The sequence below is a fragment of the Phyllostomus discolor genome, chromosome 12, assembly GCF_004126475.2.
Source record: "Phyllostomus discolor isolate MPI-MPIP mPhyDis1 chromosome 12, mPhyDis1.pri.v3, whole genome shotgun sequence".
Lineage (NCBI taxonomy): Eukaryota > Metazoa > Chordata > Mammalia > Chiroptera > Phyllostomidae > Phyllostomus > Phyllostomus discolor.
The window spans coordinates 26,060,622-26,080,913 of record NC_040914.2 but is presented as its reverse complement, the minus strand read 5'-3'; the positions used below and the strand labels follow the sequence as shown (position 1 = coordinate 26,080,913).

General features: G+C 57.5%; 3 protein-coding genes and 3 long non-coding RNA genes across 15 annotated transcripts; 2 read left to right on the top strand and 4 right to left on the bottom strand.

The window, feature by feature from the left end:
- Window positions 1–1,036: 1,036 nt before the first annotated feature.
- On the bottom strand, window positions 1,037–4,750 carry CCDC106 (coiled-coil domain containing 106). Of its 6 annotated transcripts, XM_036013355.1 has the most exons (7): window positions 4,476–4,652; window positions 4,072–4,136; window positions 3,836–3,911; window positions 3,609–3,716; window positions 3,344–3,520; window positions 2,357–2,569; window positions 1,037–1,851 (listed from the first exon to the last, which is right to left on the bottom strand). In XM_036013355.1, exons 3-7 carry the CDS (start codon window positions 3,864–3,866, stop codon window positions 1,535–1,537), a joined length of 846 nt encoding a protein of 281 aa, XP_035869248.1. In that variant the 5' UTR covers window positions 3,867–3,911; window positions 4,072–4,136; window positions 4,476–4,652; the 3' UTR covers window positions 1,037–1,534. The 6 variants fall into 6 exon arrangements, with proteins under 6 accessions (XP_035869248.1, XP_028385350.1, XP_028385351.1 ...); XM_028529549.2 differs by lacking the exon at window positions 4,072–4,136 and having other exon boundaries at window positions 4,472–4,750; XM_028529550.2 differs by lacking the exon at window positions 4,072–4,136 and having other exon boundaries at window positions 4,476–4,741.
- Window positions 2,773–19,995, top strand: LOC118497781. The gene is made up of 3 exons (XR_004900314.1): window positions 2,773–2,786; window positions 17,069–17,070; window positions 19,121–19,995. It is a non-coding gene; the product is annotated as an uncharacterized LOC118497781 (long non-coding RNA).
- Window positions 4,606–5,484, top strand: LOC118497782. Its single transcript, XR_004900315.1, has 2 exons — window positions 4,606–4,678; window positions 5,324–5,484. It is a non-coding gene; the product is annotated as an uncharacterized LOC118497782 (long non-coding RNA).
- Window positions 5,746–7,750, bottom strand: ZNF581 (zinc finger protein 581). 5 transcript variants are annotated; one of them, XM_036013359.1, is made up of 2 exons: window positions 7,503–7,750; window positions 5,746–6,830 (listed from the first exon to the last, which is right to left on the bottom strand). In XM_036013359.1, the coding sequence occupies exon 2, from the start codon at window positions 6,810–6,812 to the stop codon at window positions 6,219–6,221; it is 594 nt and encodes a 197-aa protein (XP_035869252.1). In that variant the 5' UTR covers window positions 6,813–6,830; window positions 7,503–7,750; the 3' UTR covers window positions 5,746–6,218. The 5 variants fall into 5 exon arrangements, with proteins under 5 accessions (XP_035869252.1, XP_035869253.1, XP_035869254.1 ...); XM_036013360.1 differs by lacking the exon at window positions 7,503–7,750 and adding an exon at window positions 7,265–7,421; XM_036013361.1 differs by lacking the exon at window positions 7,503–7,750 and adding an exon at window positions 7,275–7,421.
- Window positions 7,825–9,972, bottom strand: ZNF580 (zinc finger protein 580). Its single transcript, XM_028529528.2, has 2 exons — window positions 9,821–9,972; window positions 7,825–8,767 (listed from the first exon to the last, which is right to left on the bottom strand). Exon 2 carries the CDS (start codon window positions 8,753–8,755, stop codon window positions 8,234–8,236), a length of 522 nt encoding a protein of 173 aa, XP_028385329.1. The 5' UTR covers window positions 8,756–8,767; window positions 9,821–9,972; the 3' UTR covers window positions 7,825–8,233.
- Window positions 14,877–17,748, bottom strand: LOC118497783. The gene is made up of 2 exons (XR_004900316.1): window positions 15,775–17,748; window positions 14,877–15,522 (listed from the first exon to the last, which is right to left on the bottom strand). It is a non-coding gene; the product is annotated as an uncharacterized LOC118497783 (long non-coding RNA).
- Window positions 19,996–20,292: the final 297 nt, after the last annotated feature.

Sequence of the window (20,292 nt, the reverse complement as noted above, 5' to 3'; positions counted from 1 at the left end):
TCGCCCTCGAAATCAGCCAAAGATTAAGCTCGATTCCAAGCTTCGGTTATTTCCGGAGATTCCCCTCGCTCTCTCCTCCCCTCTCGCAACTTCGGCTCCTTCCGCCACCGCTTCGGGCAGGCCTCGGTCACGGAGAAGGCTTCGGCTTTTTCCGTCGGGGCTTCGGCTCCTTCCGGCGTCCGGAACCGAAAAGGGAGGGAGGACAGAGACGAGGTGGGTCAAAGGAAGGGATACAGGGAGGGGCGGGGGTCCCGGTTCACACCTGGCTCTCCCGGTGGGGAGAGTGTAGGAAAAGGACCGATCTCGTGGAAGGCCTAAAAAGGTTGCGCGAGACAAAAGCAGCCAGCGGGATGAAGGGTGCGCGCGGCCGCTGCGGAGGTTGGCAGCGCGGCTACGTGCGCCTGCGCAGGGTGGAAGCGTTGGGACGCGAGACAGCTTTTTGCGCCTGCGTAGAGGTCGGTCTTGTGTCGAGGTTTCTCACTGCTCCGGGAAGGGGACGGGTTCTAGAGACCCCAGTGCGCGTGCGTTAGCGCGAGACCTTTTTCCTTTCCTCCAGCCAAAGTTCTGAATTTACCGATGGTTAAGCAAAGCCGCCGTCTCCTGGTTGCCGTAGCAACCGCATAAGCGCTCTTTTCCTCCCGCCGCGCAAGCGCAGCAGGCAAGGTACAGGTCGTTTCCAGGAGACCGAGAATTTCGCATTACCGCCTCCTGGCGGGCTGGCGGAAGCCTCCCCATTACTGCCTGTTTCCCCAGTGGCCCCCGCCTCTGTAGGTCACCGAATCCACCCTGCTGCCACCGCGCCTCTTGTCCAAATGGCCCAGCGGGTAGTGTTCACGCCTCTTCCAGAGCTCTGCCCCTGCGAGCTCCCGAGATACAGCTGCTTCTCTGCCTCCCTCCGCCGCCTCCGGGGGCTAATTACACCCTGTCTCCCCAACCTCCCCGTTTCCCGCCTGACCGCCAGCTCCCTGGAGCCCTTCAAGGTCCCGCCACCGTCGCTGTGGCAACGGCCACCCCCTTCCCAGGAAGAGGCCGAAGCCTAGGTTATTCCAAATTTTATCATCTTTTTTAATTTAAATTCTCTGAATAATTCTCTGTCTCACGCGGAGTTGGGGAAGGTCCAGAATGCAGGTCCTCGGGGCTGTGGGCAGAGGCCGGGTATGTACAGTGTCCCCGCCCCTCAGAGTCCCGCCCTTTTCCCAGGAGGAAGGGCCCAGCGAGAGCAGGAGGGGTGCCAGTGTTTACCAGGTCCCTGGGAACTGGGTTAAGTGAGACCTTCCCAACCGTGGGAATGGGAAGGATGCTGGGAAAGTGGAGTGAAAGGAGAGCAGATCTATTGTATATACAAGGGACCTGGGGCGGGAGTGGGCGTCTGCAGGAGGGGGAGGAGAGAGGCACACACAGAAGCACGCTGCCCACTGTCAGGCCCTGGCGAGGGGCACCCCACTAATGCACACGCTCTCTGTGTGCCAGGCAGGGGATGGGAGGGAAGTGGAGCTGGGGCTGGAGGGCATGGCCCGGGCCAGGTGGAGCGGTATCACCGCTTGAAGCGGTAGGTGATGGGAAGCAGCAACTTGCTCTTCTTGAGGGCTTGCACCTTCTTGAGGGTCTCGTCGTCCAGGGCCAGGAAGCAGCGGCGGGAGTACTCAAGCAGACGCTCCTTGGAGGGGTCGAACTCGCCCACCTCCGCCAGCTTCTCGGGGGCCACGATGAGCAGCTCCGCGATGGGCGTGGTCAGTGCCACCGTGTTGCGGTCCACGCGGTGGTGCTCGAAGGCCCGCGACATGCTCTTCAGCTTTTGGAAGGTGCCCAGGATCTTCTTGTAGCGGCAGAGGACACCGTCAGCATCCTTCACTGCAGGGCCAAGAAGGGGAGAATAGAGAGACAGACATGAAGCAGAAGGCAGAGAGAAATGGGGGATAAGTGGGACAAGAGACATATGGGGTCAAGGGCCCACTGAGCAAAGGAATGGAGAAGGGAAAGATGTAAGTGAGGAGCCCGATACAGGAACAGCCAACAAAATGGGAAAAAGAAGGAAAAGCAGGTGAGAAGAGCTCGGGCGGGAGAAAGAGAGCGAACTTGGAGGAGGGGGAAAATCGTAGGAAGGCCAGAGGAAAAATGAGCAGGGAAAAGGAACCCTACAGCAGCTCAGAGGGATGGGTTCCCAGCAGGCCTGAGCCACCGCCCTCTGTTACTGAGGTTAGGGCAGCCTAGGGAAGGTGGACCAAAGTGTGAATACTAAATGGAGACCACACATGGAGGCTGGGAGCCACTGGTAGGTCCGATCAGTTACAGGTGGGGAGGGGAGGTGACACAGCAGGTACCCACTCAGACCCCTCTCCTCGAGCCTTCCCCTCACCCCGCTGCCTCTCCCGGGCCTTGGGCTTCCCAAAACGCCTTCTGCCAGCGCCTCCCTTTTGCTTCTGCCTCTTCCTGTCCATGTTGCTGCCTTCTTCAGACACCCCGCTGAGTGAGGAGGCAGCGGACTCAGGGTCGGAGGCCTCACCCGCAGCCCCACCCCGGCCATCGCCCTCAGCTCGCCGGGGCCCAGGCTTCACCCTGCAGTGGTCCTCTGGAGAGAGATGGGGGGAGAGATACACATGAACTGTGGGAACATGAGGGGCGAGAAGGCAAGAGACCTGTCCACAAAGTGGGGATGGCTGTGACATTACACAGGTCCCCGTGAAGGACCAGAAGTGCTGTATAATGCTGAGGTCCCTGCACAGATGGCTGAATACACCACAGTCAGCTGGGATTTGGGAGTCAAAGTGAAGAAGGGTGGGGCTTGGGTGAGGACATTCATCTGACACCAAAGTTTGGTGGCAAGAGGTCTGGGGCACATCCTACACTTGGACTGGGGACCTTGGAGAAGCCTGTAACTGGGGTTCCCACAGTGGAGGAGGATTTTCCTGGGGACCTCGTTGGACCTGCAGGATAGTGCACTCTGGACATCTAGAAGGGGTTCTGGAGCACAGGGGTCCCCAACATCCTTGCCCAGCCTTTTGGTGGAATTCACAGAGAGGAACATGGGACCTTGAAAGGGAGCCAGCCAGGGGGCTGAGCGCCGAGGGGTGGAGTGTGTGGGTGGGGTTCACCAAAGCACAGCTAAATACCTGTCAGAGGAACGCCCTGACTAACTGGGAAAGGAATGGGGAACAGGATCCTGCTGGTCAGCAGAGGCAGGAGGGAAGCTGGGTTTGGGGTCCCGGAGACGCCAGAGGACTATGCAGAAGGCACAGCTGTCCGGCCCCCACTGGGCCCCCAGAGCAGGAGTATGCGCGTGAGAAGGGATGGTGCTGGGGCCCAGGAGGGGTCATGGAGGTGATTGGCTCACGGGGCACCTCACCAGCATCCGTGCGCGCAGCAGAGATGAACTTGTCCAGCTGGCACCGCAGGAAGTCCCTCTCCTCCTCCAGGTCCTCGATGCGCTTCTGCAGCCATGAGTTCCTCTCCAGGGCCATGTGCAGCTGGGCCCTGACACCATTCATCAGGGCCATGGTTGGGGACGCAGCCTCCGGAGGCTCTAGGGCAGCCAAGGACCGTGGTCGTACCCAGGCTTCCAGGGCCTCCCTGCCCTGCCCACTCCCCCCCACCCCCCAACCCCAGCTCACCATCGAAGTTTCCCTGAGAGGGACTCAGACTGTAAAAGAGCTGTGGATCTAGGTGGGGCGTCTCCTCAAAGGGAATAGAGACCTCGAAGGCCTCGTCGTCCTTCTTCACTAGAGAGAAGAGGCAGAGGGGTCAGCCCAGGGAAGTCCCCTCAACCCTGGGAAGGAGGGGGCAGGCATGGCAGAGTGGTGGTGGGACCAAGGGTGGGGCAGGGTCCCAGCTTCCTCACGTGTCCTCCTCCGGCTGTTTCGGTCACTCATGGTGCAGCCTCCCACGGACCCCAGCAGCTGGGCGCCTCAGAAGCACTGGACAGAAAGAGCAGCCACAGATGGAGGGACATCTCAGGAGGTGGGACACACTTCTCAGGGCTGGGGGGTAGGGTGGGGAAGTGCTGAGTACCAGGGCCTCTGGGTCTGATAGGAGGACACCTTGGGGGCCCAAACTCTTGGGCAGCTGCACAAGTACCCAGGGAAGAAGAAGCGGAGTCCTGTGGGGTCCACAGATGGGATATCCTGGCCAGAACGAGTCACCTCGGGGCCAAAAGGTGCGAGAGGTGCATGGGGAGCCTGCCCTTAACTTCCAGGCATGGGGTGGGGGTCCAGCCCAAGCGCAGCGCCTCTCCCACCCATGGGAACCCACGAGCCTCCCCCGCACTCGCGTAAGCAAGCATAGCCCCTTCCCCGTGGTGGGAGGCTAGGCGCGTGCGCAATGCAGGGGAAGGTCACGCGTGGGGTCCGCCCCCGCCCTTTGTCCCAGGGATGGGAGGGGGAGTGAAGGTGGCAACGGTTTCTAGCGGGGTGTGCGCCAGGCTGTGAGTGTAGGCGCGGCCACCCTCCGGTGCTCCGAGTCGGGATCCCGTGCTCACCCACCGACGAGCGGAATCCGGCCCGGGAACCGACTGCTGCGGTGCCCATGCCCGGCTCCGGGGAGTGTCTGCAGAGTGTAGCGGGAAGCAGAGGGAAGTGCCCACCCACCGGCGGGCAGGCCGTCAGGGACGGCGATTCTCGGAGCGGACAGGGATGCTCTCCCGGTCCTCCGGTAGGCGCGCCTCCTTTCGTAGCCCCGGCCCCTGGTGAGGCCTGTTGTGTGCGGCGGAGGCCGGGGCCGCACTTGCGCGATGGCCCCTGGCAGCCCTCCCTTCCCCCGCCCGGCTCGGGCCTCGCAGGGAACGTCATGAAATTCCCAATTCCTGGGGAGCCGGTGGCTCCGGGTTTTCCCCGGGTGGCTGTGTGTGCACCGAGTCGGGCCTGGAAGAGGCCGGGGCGATTTGGGGACATGTAGAGGATAACTAGGAAAGTTAAAGCACGAGGAGGGGCCCCTTAAATGATCTACGGTTCCCAGGATCTTGAGGGAGTGAGTTACCCACTCCCTGAAAATAGGGGCCCATCCCCCACCATCAGCCTATGTGGGTGTTTAAGGACTGGTTTTGCCACGTTCAGACCTCGACCCCGGTCCTAGCCGCTGCTTCTCCCTGGCCTCTGTATACTCACCTGTAAAGTGGGGAGGATGCAGTGACGTGACACACACCAATGCCCAGCCCAGCGCCAGGCCATAGTCAGAGTTCAAGTTCGTGTCATTGGAGGCCTGACAGGGAAGCCGCAAGCTCTGGGACTTTTGCCAGCGCTCCTGCAAGCACATCTTGAACCCTGCTGTGCCAGGGCCTAGGTGTCTGCAACGCTGAGAGCTGGGGCCACACTCCCACCCGCTCCCGTTACAGATGAACGGCAGCATCAGTCAAAACGCCCACTGGGAGGCACCAGCCCTAAATAGGTGTTTTTCACACTACAGGTTCATGGGCAGAGAATTCAATGTAATAGACTGGGATCAGCAATATAAGAAAATCATAGATAAATATATCAGAGTGACCTGCCCATGGAAGAGGTGATTTGTTATTCCACACACACTTGGTACATCCATACACTGGGTTGCCATATAAAATGTGTTTCTTACAGTGGAGAATGTTTTTAAAAAATAAGTTTAGAAACACACTACCTAGAGGACACAGGTCCTGAGGAACCAAGCAAGGACTAACCCCTTCCCTAGCTGGGCACGCAGAGGCCCGCCAGGCACTTACCGAGTCTCCCTGCTGGGCAGCCAGCTGGTGAGCTGAGCCTTGTTCCCAAAAAATGCCTCAGGCGCTCGAAGTGGAAAACGGGTTTATTGGGTGTCTACTCTGGGCCCCTGGCTGGAGCTGGGAGGCAGGTCTGGAGCCCCTGACCCCCAACATCAGCAAGGAGGCCTCAGGAAGATGGTGCAGGCTCCTGATGGCCCCCAACCCCCTTTCCAAGCCAGAGGATTTCCACACCCAGCAGTCTCCCCAACACCTCCCGGCCAGGGCTCAGCCTGGAATAATTCTGATACCACTGAGGCTAGAAGACTCCACTCTGTGAATGTGAGGTCTTGTTCCCATCTTGTCTCCAAAACACGGACCTGAAGATTACCCCTGTGCTCTTCCTTGCACAGGGCTCAGTCCCCAGAATAGGTGGGTTTATGTTTGTGTCCAGGACCCAGCTACCCAGCCTCAGCCTGGGGTGCTCTCTGGCTGTCTGAGAACGACAGGAGTCCAAGCTCCCCTAGATCCATGGTACCAGGGGTACCCCCGCACCCCCAGCTCACGGATGCTTCCACCGGGTGTGCTTCTGCAGTGTGTTCTGCTCCATAAATCTGCGTGGGCAGTGAGGGCACTGAAAGGGGCGCTCCCCGGAGTGAACCCGGCTGTGCTGGGCCAGCTCCCCGGCCTCTCGGAATCGGCGAGGGCAGAGCGGGCAGCCGTGGGGCCGCCCACCACCAGCCCGGTGAATGGAGTGGTGCCGTGCCAAATGGCTGGCCCGCTTGAATGCCTTCCCGCAGGTGTCGCACTCAAAGGGCTTCACCTCCGAGTGGGTGATACTGTGTCGCTGCAGGTAAGACATGTACTCAAAGACCCGGGAACACACCGGGCAGCTGTAGCACTTTTTCTGAGCTGAAGCCCCATTGGTCCCGGGCTGCCTCTGAGCCTCCTCCTCCACCAGCACCGTGTACGGGACGCCCTGGGTGTCAATGAGCAGGTAGTGGTTGGGCCTCGGAGGGGAGGAGGTCTGGGTAGATCCTGTGGAGGAGGAAGGTCCAGGTTCGGGGGACCGGCCTGTCCGAGGGGGAGGGTCCTCCATGGCCTCAGCGGAGGGCAGCGCTGGGGACTGGGGCCAGGGGCCCAGCAGCACCAGCATCCGGAGGGTGGCTGAGGCCTGGTTGGTGGGAGAGAGGGGCAGGTTACACAGAGGAGGGAAGCTTAGACCCACGGCTCCATTCTCCCCTCTCTGTGGGCCTGCCCAGCACTACTGCATTCTCCATCTCTCCTCCAGTCTGTGACCCTCTGCAAGCCTCCTACAGTCTCCCTCCTTAAGAACCCCTCCTGTCCTTGGCCCCACCGCCCACTGTAGGCCCAACCTGGGGCGCTCTGTTTCCCACCCCCTTGCCCTCCGCAGGCCACTGGTTGCCCCCTCTACTCTGGCTACCCCATCCAAAATACTTCCAAGCCTCTCTGTCCCTTCTCTACTGCCCACTGACCCTACACACTCCACCCACAAACCCTGTCTACCCCTCTCTACACACCCCAGCCTCATGCGGGCTGCCACCGCAGGACCCCGTCCCATGCCGCGCTGACCACCTCCCTGCACACCTCTGGCCACCCCTGGACGGCTACCTCCAGGCTCTCCAGTGCACGCCCATCCAGCCCAGATCTTGCTAGGTCCTAGCTCTCCCGAGGTCCACCCGCGCCCGGCCTCTGGCCTCTCCGCGAGTTGTGGGCAGCGCCCGCCCGGAGCCCGCGGAGCAACCCGCCCCACGCGCAGGTCCCCGCTAGTTGGATCCCGTCCCTCCGCGATCCCAGCCCGCCTGCCGCCTCCCGGCCCCCGTACCTGGTGCAGCAGCCTCTCAGGTCCGGGCGACTCCAGACCGGCCCCGAGCTAACCCTGTAGTGGCAGGCGGCGTCGGGTAGGGGGCCTCTGCTGGTGCCCCCAAAGCCAGCGACACCGCTGAGGAGGCTATGGGAGCAGGGGTGAAGGGTAGACACTGAAGAGGGTACAGGGGAGGAAAAGGAGAGGGGCGCTTGGGTCCTCTGGGAAACGGCTCCGGCCAGAAACACACACCAACAGAAAGGTTCCCCGGTGCTTAAGCCCGGGTTCCACCCTCAACCCCGCTACCTCCCGCTGCAGTCGGAAGAAAAAAAGCCCCCGAAGTGAAGTGTGGAATGTTTATTGAGCAAAGGGTGAGGGGCATGGGCGGAAGGGGAAGATACAGACAGGAGCTGTGCCCGTGCTTTTGTCAAATCTATGCGGACAACCTTTCACCACTTCAGAGCAGAAAGCCGGGGCTCACAGAGGTTAAGTCATTTGCAAATGCTCACACAGCACAGCTGGGCTGGAACCCAGCTGCGATTGGTTCCCCGGCCCAGAGAGGGTCAACGACTTGATCTACATCACACAACTAGGGAGAAAGGGAGGGAATGGATGAAGGAATGACGGTTCTCCCTTTGGTTAGATAGGAAAACTGAGGCCTGGGGTAAGGCAGTAGCCTCAGCAGGGCCGGGGAGTGTGTGTGGTTGTGTCGCTGTGTGGGTCGGACGCCGAGGCCCAGGGCAGGTCTGGACTTAGTGGAGGCGCATGTGCTGCGCCAGCTCCGCCGCGTCCTGGAAGCGGCGTGGGCAGAGTGGGCAGGTGTGCGGCGGGCCCGCCCGGGCACGGTGCGTGGCGCGGTGCCGGGACAGGTGGCTGGAGCGCTTGAAGGCCTTGCCGCAGGCACCACAAGTGAAGGGCTTGAGGTCCGAGTGCGACACGCGGTGGCTCTGCAGCCGCAGAGGGCTGGCAAAGACACGAGCGCACTCCGGGCAACTGTAGCCCTTTCGAGGGCTGGGCTCTGGTGGGGGTGACACTCGCGGGGGCGGGGGCCGGGGCTCCTCCTCAGGCGGCGGCACTGTGTATGTGTAAGGGACCCCGTTGGCGTCGATGAGCAGGTGTCGGTCCAGCAGTGGGGGTCGGGGCCCCGCCACTGAGGAAGGAGTGGAGGAAGGCCCTTCCGTCTTGGGGAAAGGGGGAGCCTTGGGGGACGGTGGGTCCATGGGCTCCGGAGAGGAGGACGGAGGGTGGGGTGGCCGCGGGGGCAGCAGCAGCATCTGGAGCGGCAACTGGGAGAGGCGAGGAGGGAAAGAAGTTAACATCGCCACTACTGGGGAAAGTGTGCCCCTTCTCAATGCTGCTCCTCTGCACCACTAACCTATCTCCCTACAAAAAAGAACCTCTGACTCCAGGACAGATAGCTTAGGTTCCAAGAGACTTTGGGTCACCTCCAACTGAGCATACCTGGGCCTCAACCTGCCTTTCCTGCTGCATCCTCCTCCCAGCCCCAGACCCCACCAGACAGCATCATCCTGCCACTTCCTCACAAGAGCCAATCAACATCCACGTCTATTTCCCCATCTTTACATCTTTTAGGCTTTTAGCTAGGCCCCGGGCCCTTCGGAAGTTTGGGGAAGGGTCGTTTGCTTCCTCTGCTTCCCAGCCCCACTTCAGGTTGCATCCTTCCCCAGGACACGCAGCGACCCTTTCTCTGCTTCCCAGGCCCTCCTGGATCTATATCCCCAGCAGGTGCGCTGTAAGTCCTCCCCATACATAGGGACATCCGAGTCTTCTCAATTACCTCTCTAGGTACATCCCCGGAGCCTCACTAACCCAAATCCCGACTTTTCAGTCCAGCTCCTCTAGCCTGTTCCTACCCTTAGCACTTCGTGGTCCCCACGTCCTCACCCCACTCCCCCACCCACCGTCTGCACTTTATATCTACGTCCCCAGGAGCCTCAGAAAGCTGCCTGCTTTCTAAGTACCCTGCGGCTCCTGAATCTCCCATCCGCCACTTAAGAGTACCTCACACATAAGCCACTACCATCTTCATCTTTTCCCCTCCCCCTCCCGGTCGCACACACCAGGGCCTCCGGAGTCCCTTTCCCAAACTATCTTTCCCAAGACCCCTTGGCCCGCCCCTCTGTGTGCAGCTGACATCTTTATTTCTCCGCTCCTCGTCCCGCTATACACAGCAGGGCCTTCCAACCCCTTCCCCGCTGCACCCTGGGGTCCCATTGCCCCTCACCCCCTCCCAGCCCCACCCCCACCCAGGAGGGCCGACCCCTCCCCCGCCCTGCCCGGCCCCGCGGCCCCCTCCTCCCTCTGTGCCGGCCCCCTACCCGGTGCGGCGGCCTCTCGGGTCCGGAGGAGCGGGCCGAGGTCCCGGGCGGCCCGGGTTTCCCCTCGCGAATGCCGGCAGCAGCAGGAACGAGACTTCCGGGACCTCCGGGCCGGCGGCGCCCCGGACGCGAGCGCGGGGGGTGCGGGCGCGGGGGCGCGAAGGACGGCTGCGTCCCTGGGAAAGGGCGCCGGCCAGAAACGCGCGCGCTGCCACGAAGGTTCCGCCGTCCCTGGACGAACGGCTCTAACTGCCGGCCTACATTGAGCACCGAGGGTAGGAGTGCGCGGGAACCACAGAGCCCGCCCCCCGCTCAGCCCGACAGGAACAGTACCGTCACAGTGAGGGACCAATTTATAAATTGGGGTTAGGCGCGGTAAGTCTGCCCGAAGTCCCCCAAGGAATAGGCACGCCCAGCTTGTTATGTGTCCACTGGAGGTCCCGCCTGCATTCGCTGCCCCACAGTGCCCAGGGCTGGAGGGATGTGTCTGTCGGCGGGGCAAATGGCGAGACCGAGGTCCAGAGGCCGGCCGTTGATTCTGATGTGGCACAGCCAGGATTCTCCAGCCAGGCAAATGGAGAAACCAAGGCCCAGAGAAGGTCAGACAAAGCCGGGTAGACAGGAGGGGGACGGGTAGCACATCCTACTGGGCAAGGAAGCTTGAGGCCCAAGGAGCAGCAGCTGCCCTTGTCTTGCTGGTACCGGCCAAAACGCAGTTGGTTGAGGGGGAAATTGAGGCAGAGAAGCGGCGCCCGCGAAGGACTTCAGTGTGGAATGCGATCCCGGTGGCGCAGTAGGTGCAAGCGAGCACTCGGGGTGCCCCCAGTTCATTCTCCAGCTGGGCCGTGAACTTGAAGTACACATCCCGGAGCCGATAGTGACGCCAACCGGAGCGCACTGCAGACGGTAGGGAGACCGCCGGGGACCACCGTCCCAAGGCAGGGCGGGAGGGACAGCGCTGCAGTAGTATCTGGGGCTAGGAACGCCGAGGGGAATGGAAGCCTTATTGTCAGATCCAGTTCCGGACCCCCAAAACGTGGCCAGAACTGCATCCTGGAGAGTTGTCAAAATACTTTATGCGATGATGGAAATGGTCTGGGATCTGCACGCTGTCCAATGGGGCAGCCACTAGCCACGTGGCTTTGTTTTTTGTTTGGGGGTTTTTGGGGTTGTTTTTTAGGGGGGTTGGTATGGGGTTTTTTTGTTTTTGGTGTTTTTTTTGGCATTCCATGGTGGCTAGTAAGCTGAGGATAAGGATTTTAAATTTATCTTAATTTAAATCTAAAAAGACACAAGTGGCTCATGACTACCTACCTTTTGGGACTGCAGCGATTCACTTCTGAGGGCCAAAAAGGGCATCCAAAAGATTCCCAAGCCTTTGTAGTGAATGACCAATTTCATGAATGACTTTTATATTGACTTACTATTAAAACAATAGGGCTTTGGCACTGGCTGGGGTGGCTCAGTGGCTCAGTGGATGGAGTGCGGGCCTGAAAACCGAAAGGTCACCAGTTGGATTCCCAGTCAGCTACACGCCAGGGTTGCAGGCCAGGTCCCTGGTTAGGGGCATGCGAGAGCCAACCGATCAATGTATCTCTCTCATGTCAATGTTTCTTTCCCTCTCCTCCCTTCCTTCTCTTCTCCCTCAAAATAAATAAATAAAATCTTTAAAACAATAGGATTTTGGACACATTGGATTAAGTACAGAATGTTATCAAAATCAATGTCACCTGTTCCTTTCCACTGGTTTTAGTGTGGCTCACCTTCTATTTCTGCTGGACAGCAGCCTGGTAGAGCTGGGGACGGGGAGACTGAGGGGGACACGTCTGATTTAAAGGGGCAACACTGCCTTCCGTCCACACCTGGGCTTCTCAGCTTTGGCACTACTGACATTCTTTATGTCGTGTGCAATGTAGGAGGTTGAGCAGCATCCCTGGCGGGCACCCTCCCAGACCCCCTTCCCCTTGTGACAACACAACACAGGGTGTCAAATGTGCCCCAGGGCTTCACTTTGCTCCCAGTGCACAGGTGTAGACCACCACCCAATCTTAGCCTCCTGCTCACCCCATCCCCAGAGATCATGACAATGACCCACTTACTGAGCCCTGACTATTGTTGGATGCACCATGTCCTCAGAGCAGATCCATGAGGTAGGTGCTTCTAGGTGAGCAGGAAGCTTGGAGAGGTCATGTGACCACTATTTCCAAGCTTCCCCACACTTCTCCCCAAGCCACGGCTGCTGTCACCCCAGAGCAAACCCCAATTTACAGCAACAGCCGCCTACCCATCTCTCTGCCTCCTCCCACCTCTTTCTCTATGGCAATGTCCCAGCATTTTTTTTTTAAGCTGTTGTTTCCTGATTTAAAACCCTCCTCCCTGCATTCAGAGTAAACCCCAGAAGCCCTCAGGCCCTGTGTGGGCTGGGTCCTCCCTGTCTCCACCTTGCTACCCCCAAAACCTCTGCCACCTCCACAGCCTGTGTGTGTGCTGTTCCCTTCACAAGGACAGGTCCTTCCTGGCCACTCATTCTCAAGTGCCACTTCCTCACAGAAGCCTCACAGGTCATGTCAGAGGTCAAGGAGGTGACATTCTGCCACATTGTTTTAGTTCCTCTGCATCCCAAGTAGCCATCCATGGTGCTCTTGCCCATTTAAGGACTTGCAGTTTCGCTGCCTGGGTTCCGAGCTCTCCACCAAGGGAGGGCCTGGCCCTGTCCCAGTTAACATTGTATCCTCAGGACCCAACAAAGGCCTAGGGAGAGGGGAGGGGCTCTGACTGCATGATGAATGAATGAGTGCAACCACTCCCTCCAAAAGTATAGCATTATCTATAACCACCACCCCACAGGAAAAAAAAAACATGTTCTTCCCCAGGACATGATCGTGATGGGGCCCCACCATCCACACAAGTCTGGAATCTCAAATGTCCTCACACACCCCATGCACACACACTCCCCCTCCCCACAGCCAAACAGGCACCAGGTTCCGTCCACTTCCTCATCCTGAAATGTTCTGAGCTGTATGCTTCAGCCCCAAGCCCCAGCTCTGGCCTCTGGCCCCCAGTTCCCCTCCCACGCTGACCCGACACCCTCCTCACAGCTGTGTCAAATGGACCTTCTGCACCATTCGAAACCTTGTCACAGCCCCTGGTGCCCTCAGGGACCAAGTTCCGAAGTTCTTTCACCTGGGATGAGGTGGCCCGGCCTCTTTACCTTACCTCTCACTCCTGTGCACCACCTACAGCCAGAATCTCAAAGCCTGGACTAGACCTTGAACTTGGGCTCTTAGGTGCAAAGGCTCATGTGTTTTCCTCTGCCTGGAACCCCTTCCCCTTGCTCTGTGGACAGGCGGCTCCTCAGCCTTCCGGAAGCCTGTGTGTCCTGATGCCCAGACTGGCTAGGCGTCTCCTCTCTGCCACACCAACCCACCAGCTCAGGAAGGATCTAACACCTCCCCTGCTTAGGATACGCCCACAGCTCTCCGAGACCTCTCCCCATCGGTCCCAGCCACCTTTCTTGCCCCTTGCCTCACCCACCCTGACCAGTCAGCCACGGTGAGCCATTCTGACTTCTTGGTTCAGGCCCCAGATTTGGGGACAGTGCCTCTGCTTGCTCTCAGGACTCCCATCCGGGGACTTCTTCACTGTTGAATAAACGCCGTGGCCTCCTGCAGTCTCTTTCCAGACTCCCCTGAGACTGAATGGTTATCAAGTCCCCCGAAGGTCAGTCAGTGCAGACAGCGAGTTCACATCCAGGAGGGTGGACACGGTGATGAGCCTCAGGGAGCAAGAGAGGTTCAGCAGGGATGGTGCTCAAGCCTGGTGCCCCCCACTCCAGCCCCCTCACTTCCCAGCCCTCCCCAGCCTGCAGTCTGAGCCCTTCCCCCTTCGGGCACCTTTCCTGGACCACCCTCTTCTCAATGACCACCGTTCATCCCACACTAACGCATCTTACCATCCAATAATCCCTGTGCCTTTGGGTCAGTTTGGGTCCAAGTAATCCACCTGCCAGGCTTCCCACCCTCCTCTCTACACCCAGCCCGGGTCTCCTCAACCCTCCCTCACTGAGCTTCTCAGTCTGCAAGGCCCACTGCCCCTGAGACCAGTACATCCCTCACCTCAAACCCAGTCCTCACTGCTCGGCTAGGCAAGACCCTAAAAATGCCACCTGTTGCTCTGGCTGGTGTGGCTCAGTGGATTGAGTACTGGCCTGTGAACCAAAGGGTCACCGGTTTGATTCCCAGTCAGAGCACATGCCTGGGATGTTGGTCAGGTCCCCAGTGGGCAACCATACATTGATGCTTCTCTCCCCCGTCTCTCTCCTTTGCCCTCTGTCTAAAAATAAACAAATAATATCTTTTTAAGTGCCTAAAAATAAATTTTAAAAGTTCTTTTTAAAAAAAGATTTTATTTATTTATTTTTAGAGAGGGGAAGGGAAGGAGAAAGAGAGGGAAAGAAACATCAATGTGTGGTTGCCCCTTGCACGCCCCCCCCCCCATTGGGGACCTGGCCTGCAACCCAGGCATGTGCACTGACTGGGAATCGAACCAGCGACCCTTTGGTTCGAAGGCCAGTACTCAGTCCACTGCGCCACAGCAACCAGGGCAAATTTTTTAAAAATTTTATTTATTTATGTTTAGAGAGGGAAGGGAGGGAAAAAGAAAGAGACAAAGAAACATCAATGTGTGGTTGCTGGGGGCCTTGACCTGCAACCCAGGCATGTGCCCTGAGTGGGAATCGAACCTGTGGCATTTTGGTTCATAGCCCACGCTCAGTCCACTGAGCTACACCAGACAGGCAAATTTTAAAAATTCTTTAAAAATGCCATCTGTGCTGCACCAACCCATTCCCCTGAGCCCTGGCTCCACCTGCAGACCTGGATGCTGCCAACTTTTTGGTCTGGAAGTGGTTGCAGGGATGAGATTCCAGATGGCTCTGACCTCCCGAGCAAAGGAAGGTGCCCCTAGGAAAGCACTTTGGTCAAGAACTCCCACCCACAAAATAGAGGGTCCTACGTTGTTTGGGTTCCAGCCCCTACCCCAGCAATTTAAAAAGAACCAAGACTAACAAATGTTTATTCGAGCCCTTCTCAGCAAGCACCATGAGCTGCTACAAGGAAGCGATGGAGCAATACAGAGTCAGACATGTGTAGCTCACCGGGAATACCCATGTCTCCATTCATTCGTGCATGGGTAATGGGAGCTCATCCCACCGACAGGCTGGGGAACTGTGTGCCACAATTGTACAGTGACTGACCCCAGGCCAAAAACAGGGGCTGTGGCAGTCAAAGGGGTCTGTCCTGCCTCTCACCCTGGCCAAGATAGCTGGGAACAAGACATCCCCTATTTTGGGAATGAGGAACCTGAGGCCCAGAGAGGCAGGCCCTTGGCTCAGATTCCACAGCCAGTAAGCAGTGAGGCCCCGGCCTCTACTCTCGGAGCAAGAAACAAGATTCTGTGGAGCCCTGTGACTCCCCCAACACCCAGAAAAGCCCTTCCAGCCTAGCGGTCCGGGATGTGTGAGGCGAGCTCCGTGCCTCAGCAAACGCCAGGGCACAGTGGGCAGGCGTGAGCCGGCTCCAGCCGGGCTGGTGTAGGAAGCGATACCTGTAGACGGCTGGGGCGCTCAAAGGCTTGAGCGCAGTCGGTGCGCAGTTCTGAGTGGGAGATGCAGGGCTCCCCGGGGCCAGGAAGCTCTTGAAGTCCTGCAGACACTGGGGACAAGTGAGGGCCCTGGGGGGCTCGGGCTCCGGCCGGGGTGCCTCCTCCATGTGCACAGACAGAGAACACCAGGTCCGTAGGCAGAGGTGGAGGAAGAGGTGGGAGCCCGTCAGGAGTAAACACCCCAAGGAGGGCGGGGGGGCCATGACCTCCAAAAGAATCAGGGGCAAGGTCAACTCTGGGACCCTGAGCCTGGAGGACGGCAGGGGGTAAGTGAAATTCTTCCCCAAATTCACCAGCTCAGGCCTTCTCCATCCCACATCCGGAGACACGTGCGCCCCAGTTGTCAAATCCTGGGACCTCGGCCCAGGGCTTAGGGCTTCTCTACCTGCCCAGAGACGTCTCTACTGCACCGGCTCCTCTACCCCGCGTCTCTATGGTTTCAGCATAGCACTCCCGACATTGCACAGCGCTCGCTGGTTCACCCCAACCCCGACCCCTCGGCAGTGATTCGCGGTGCGGTGACCTCTTAGGTCCGAACGCGCTGGGAAACAACTCAGGGGGCGGCCCCGCGCGTTGGTGATGTAGCCGGACAGCTCAAATCCCATCTCCCACTCCCGTCGCCATTGAGGCCAGATGGGGAGTCCCGGAAATCCGCCCCGGCGGGAAACAAACACAGAAAACAGTGGTTCCGGGCTGCAACGGGAAAAACCAAAGCAACCCCAGTCTATAAAGTCACCGACAACGTGATAGACGCCGAAAAGAAGACAAAAGGGTTGGCTTTTCTCCGAAAAGTGACATTTTATTCTTCCGAGCTCTAAGAGCCAGTCTTTCTATCATAAGTAAGACTACGCACAAGGAAGACTTTTTACAAAAAGAAAATAAGGTAGCTTCAAGTGGGAACCAAAACCATTAAGGGCTAGTGAGTTGTTTGTTGCCACAGAGCAAAAACATAGAGCTAGAATTATGAAGTCCGTGGTACAACTGAGGAAACCCAGACCTTGAGACGTAATGCATTACGGGACAAGAAAACAAGAATCAAGTATCATTCCCATACACCAAGCCCAGAGAGGGGTATTCACCAGCCCTGGGTCACACAGCTAGTCAGGGCCAACTAGTATGATGCCGATCCATCCTCAGGGCTGGAGTGCAAGAGGAAAATGATAATCAGGTCAAGGGTGCACAAGAACTTCTGGCCTGGGCCTCCATAGCCAGCCAGGAAGCATCCTCCCCTCCGTCCCCATGGATATACCCGGGTACGTGGGCCAACTCCTAGGAAGGTCAGGAGTGGGTGGAGATGGCAGTAATTGCTGCAGCACCTTACTGGCTTTCCATAGGAGCCACACACTCAGGTCCAGAGTTCCGAGTGTGAGATGCAATGCTGACTGTGTGAGGCTCTTGCAGATTTGTAAGAAGGCCTGGTGGAAGCTGGTCCACCTGCCCTTGCACCATCCTGAACTGCTTCTCCAGCCACAGGATCTGTGGAGAGCACCTCATGGTGGTCAGTATGTAAGTGACCACTTGAACTTGGAGGCACAGGGAGAACAAAATGGGTGACCTGGGAGAAAGGAAGAGCAGGCAAGAACATAGATGTCATCACAATTTGGCAAGTCACACTACCATCTGGCTGCTCACAGCGGGGAGATCATCCATTCCTGGTCCACTGACAGGTCACTGAGGCCAGACAGTGAACACCCTGGTCTCAAAGGGTACCCAGTGCAGAGTTAAAACCTGGGGCCCTTGCCTCTTGGGTGAGACTAAAGGGAATATGGAGACGGTTAATCATTCTAGGAAGTGAGACCATCTTTCTCCTGCTCCCCTGCCACCTGTAGACTTCCAGCACGCCCTATTATTGGAGATCACTCCGTCTTGGGTAGCACAGCCCAGAAATGAGAACAGCCTTGTCCATTAGAGAACCAGAGTCCAGTTCTGCAACTGACATCTCCCTAGCTGGACGGTGAAGACCTGGGGAAAATTCCCAGATCGCTGGCTAAAGCCATCCGTTTTGTGCCCATCTCAGCAACAGACTCAGTCTCCACTGTCCTGAGCACCAGGACGTGCTGAGCTGACTCCCCTGTAATCCCAGAATGCCAGGGCGGAGGACCAGGTACAGGAAGCCCGGTGAGTGAACCCGTGCTGGAAAAAACTGCTGAACTGCTTGAAGGCCTTATCACAGGTGGTGTGCCAGACGTCTGCATGAAAGGGCCATGGGCTTTAAGACAATGGCCCTTTCTGGGTTCTGGCTGGTGTGGCTCAGTGGACTGAGCGCCGGCCTGCAAACCAAAAGGCTGCGGGTTCAATTCCCAGTCAGGGCACATGCCTGGGTTGAAGGCCAGGTCCCCAGTGGTGGGTGCACAAGAGGCAGTCACATATTGACATTTCTCTCCCTCTCTATCCTCTGTCTAAAAATAAATAAATAAAATCTTTTTTTTTTTTAAAAGGCATTCTGGAAGACCTGCAAGCACTCAGGGCAATATAAACCGGTGGAGCCAGCACCACTGAAATCCTGGTCCCCCTCTCCACGCCATACCTATACCATATGCTCTTGAGGTCAACGGGCAGGTATTGGCCTTCCCTGTGGGCAGGAGATGAGCCGAAGGCCTAGAAGGAGGAGGAGGAAAGGCTAACTCAGGAGAGGGTAGTTGCTGGGAATAGGAAAATCTGCAGTTCCTGAGGATGAACTCATGGTTATTCCTGAAACCAGAGCAGGAACTAAGGAAAGGAAGATTGCACTGACTGAAGGTGGGAAGAGGAAAGCTAAGGGTTGAGGTGACCACAGGACCTGCCTGCACCGCGCCCCCCCCCCCACGCCGGCCCCATCTTTGCTTAGCTATGTCATCCTCAACCCTCTACTCCTCAAACTCCTCATCCCTCCCAGCAGCTGGGGGATTTTCCTCTGGCCCTGTCTGTGCCCAGATTCTAGACCTTCTCATTCACTACTGCCCCGTGCTCCCAAGGATTTGCCCAGGCATCTTGCATCCATCAACCAATTCTTATGGGGTGAGCTGAGGGTCTTCCTACACACCCCCAGCCTCTGTGAGACACATACATTTTTTTACTATACTGCCCTCCATCTCCTCCTTCAGACCCCTGGCGCGTTTTCTCTTCCCTGCATCTCTGTTCCATCCCATCACGGTGACCCTCCTCTTTTCTAAGATCTCCCCAGAGTCCCTGAGTGTCTTCATCTCCCCAACACCAAGATCTCTTCCTTTCAGGCTTGTCCTGGGACACCAACCAAGTGTTTTCGCCCTCCCGATGTCAGTCACCTCGGAGAGCCTGTATTCGACGCACTCCAACACCTCCTGCCTCCCACCGTGCCCCTCTAGGACCCACCAAGGCTTCCCCGGTTTAGCCCGTGCTGTGTTCCCGAGGGCTCCTCCGACACGAACCTCCCCGGTCCTCCCCACGGCCCCCGCCCCCTCCGCCGGGTCAGTCGGCTCCAGTCTTTTCCCGCCCCACCCGCAGGATGCCCCAAACTCTCCGGGAGACCTTTCATCTCACGCTCTGCGACCCCTGTCCCGGGCACGACCCTTTCCGTCCGCGCGCAATGCGGGGCGGCCGCCCAGATTCTGCTGCCGAGGAGGCGAATCAAGGAGTAGTTTAAACAGAATTTCAGCTTTGGGCGTTGACGGTGCGCCTCAGGCCTTCTCCTTGAGTCTATGGGGAAATTTTCTCCCTTTTCTGGTTTACAAGACCAGTGTCATTACTATACTACGCAGACTCTTCATTTTAAAAGACGCGAGGCGCTGAGACCGCACCTTCTGGGATGTGGGACTCCGATCCCCCAAGGCGATGGATGGTGTTCATGTGAAAGCTGGTCGGCCGGAAACACACTCTCGAAGGAACGGTTCCAAGAGCATTTAGTTCTTCTGACCTGAATCTCAGTCATTCTGAACCTAACAAATACTCGTTAAGTGTCTCCTCTATGCCAGCTTCCGGGGCTGCAACAGGGGAAGCGAATGGGATTGAAGTCGTCCCTGCCTTCCTTCCCCTTAGAGGCGACAGATAAGTCGTATTTTTATTGGATACGTGTTGCAAGGAGAACTCTCCTAGACCCCGTGAGGGCGACAAAGACCAAAATATGTATGAAAATGCCTCAACCGCTGGAGCACCTGGGGGAAGAAGATAGGGATAACACACTTAATTACAAGACTGAAATTTAGATGCAGGCAGAACACCTTTAGCCTCACTAAAGGATGTTGTGTTGACCGAAACTAGATTTCGAAGGAGAAGGTCCTATTAGTGTCACAAATTCAACTGAGGTCCAAGAAGCTAATGAAGCTTAAGCTTCTGACGTTCCTGACTTGCACAAGTCATTCCCTGGGTGATGAGTGTGGACAATTCGGAGCAGTTAAGGTTAGCAGTTGCTCCACACACACACAAAATTGCAATGCCCACATCAGAAACATACAGGGCCAATGACACTTTTAGGGGTCCTCGAAAAAAATTATTTTTGAATTCAGAAGGAAAAAAGAATGTAATCCAGCCTAGCTTAGGTTCATCATTATACCAACTCAGCCATGAAATATTATTTTTTAAATTTTTTAGGCTGTGCTTTTTTTTTTTACATTTTTAAAAAGATTTTATTTATTTTTAGAGAAGGAAGGGAGGGAGAAAGAAAGAGAAACATCAATGTGCAGTTGCTGCGGGCCCTGGCCTGCAACCCAGGCATGTGCCCTAACTGGGAATCGATCCTGCGACACTTTGGTTCGTTCGCAGCCCACGCTCAATACACTGAGCTACGCCAGCCAGGGCTAAAATATTATTTTAAAAATATCTTTTGGAAATAAGAGGCCCACGAAAGCAGAACTGCC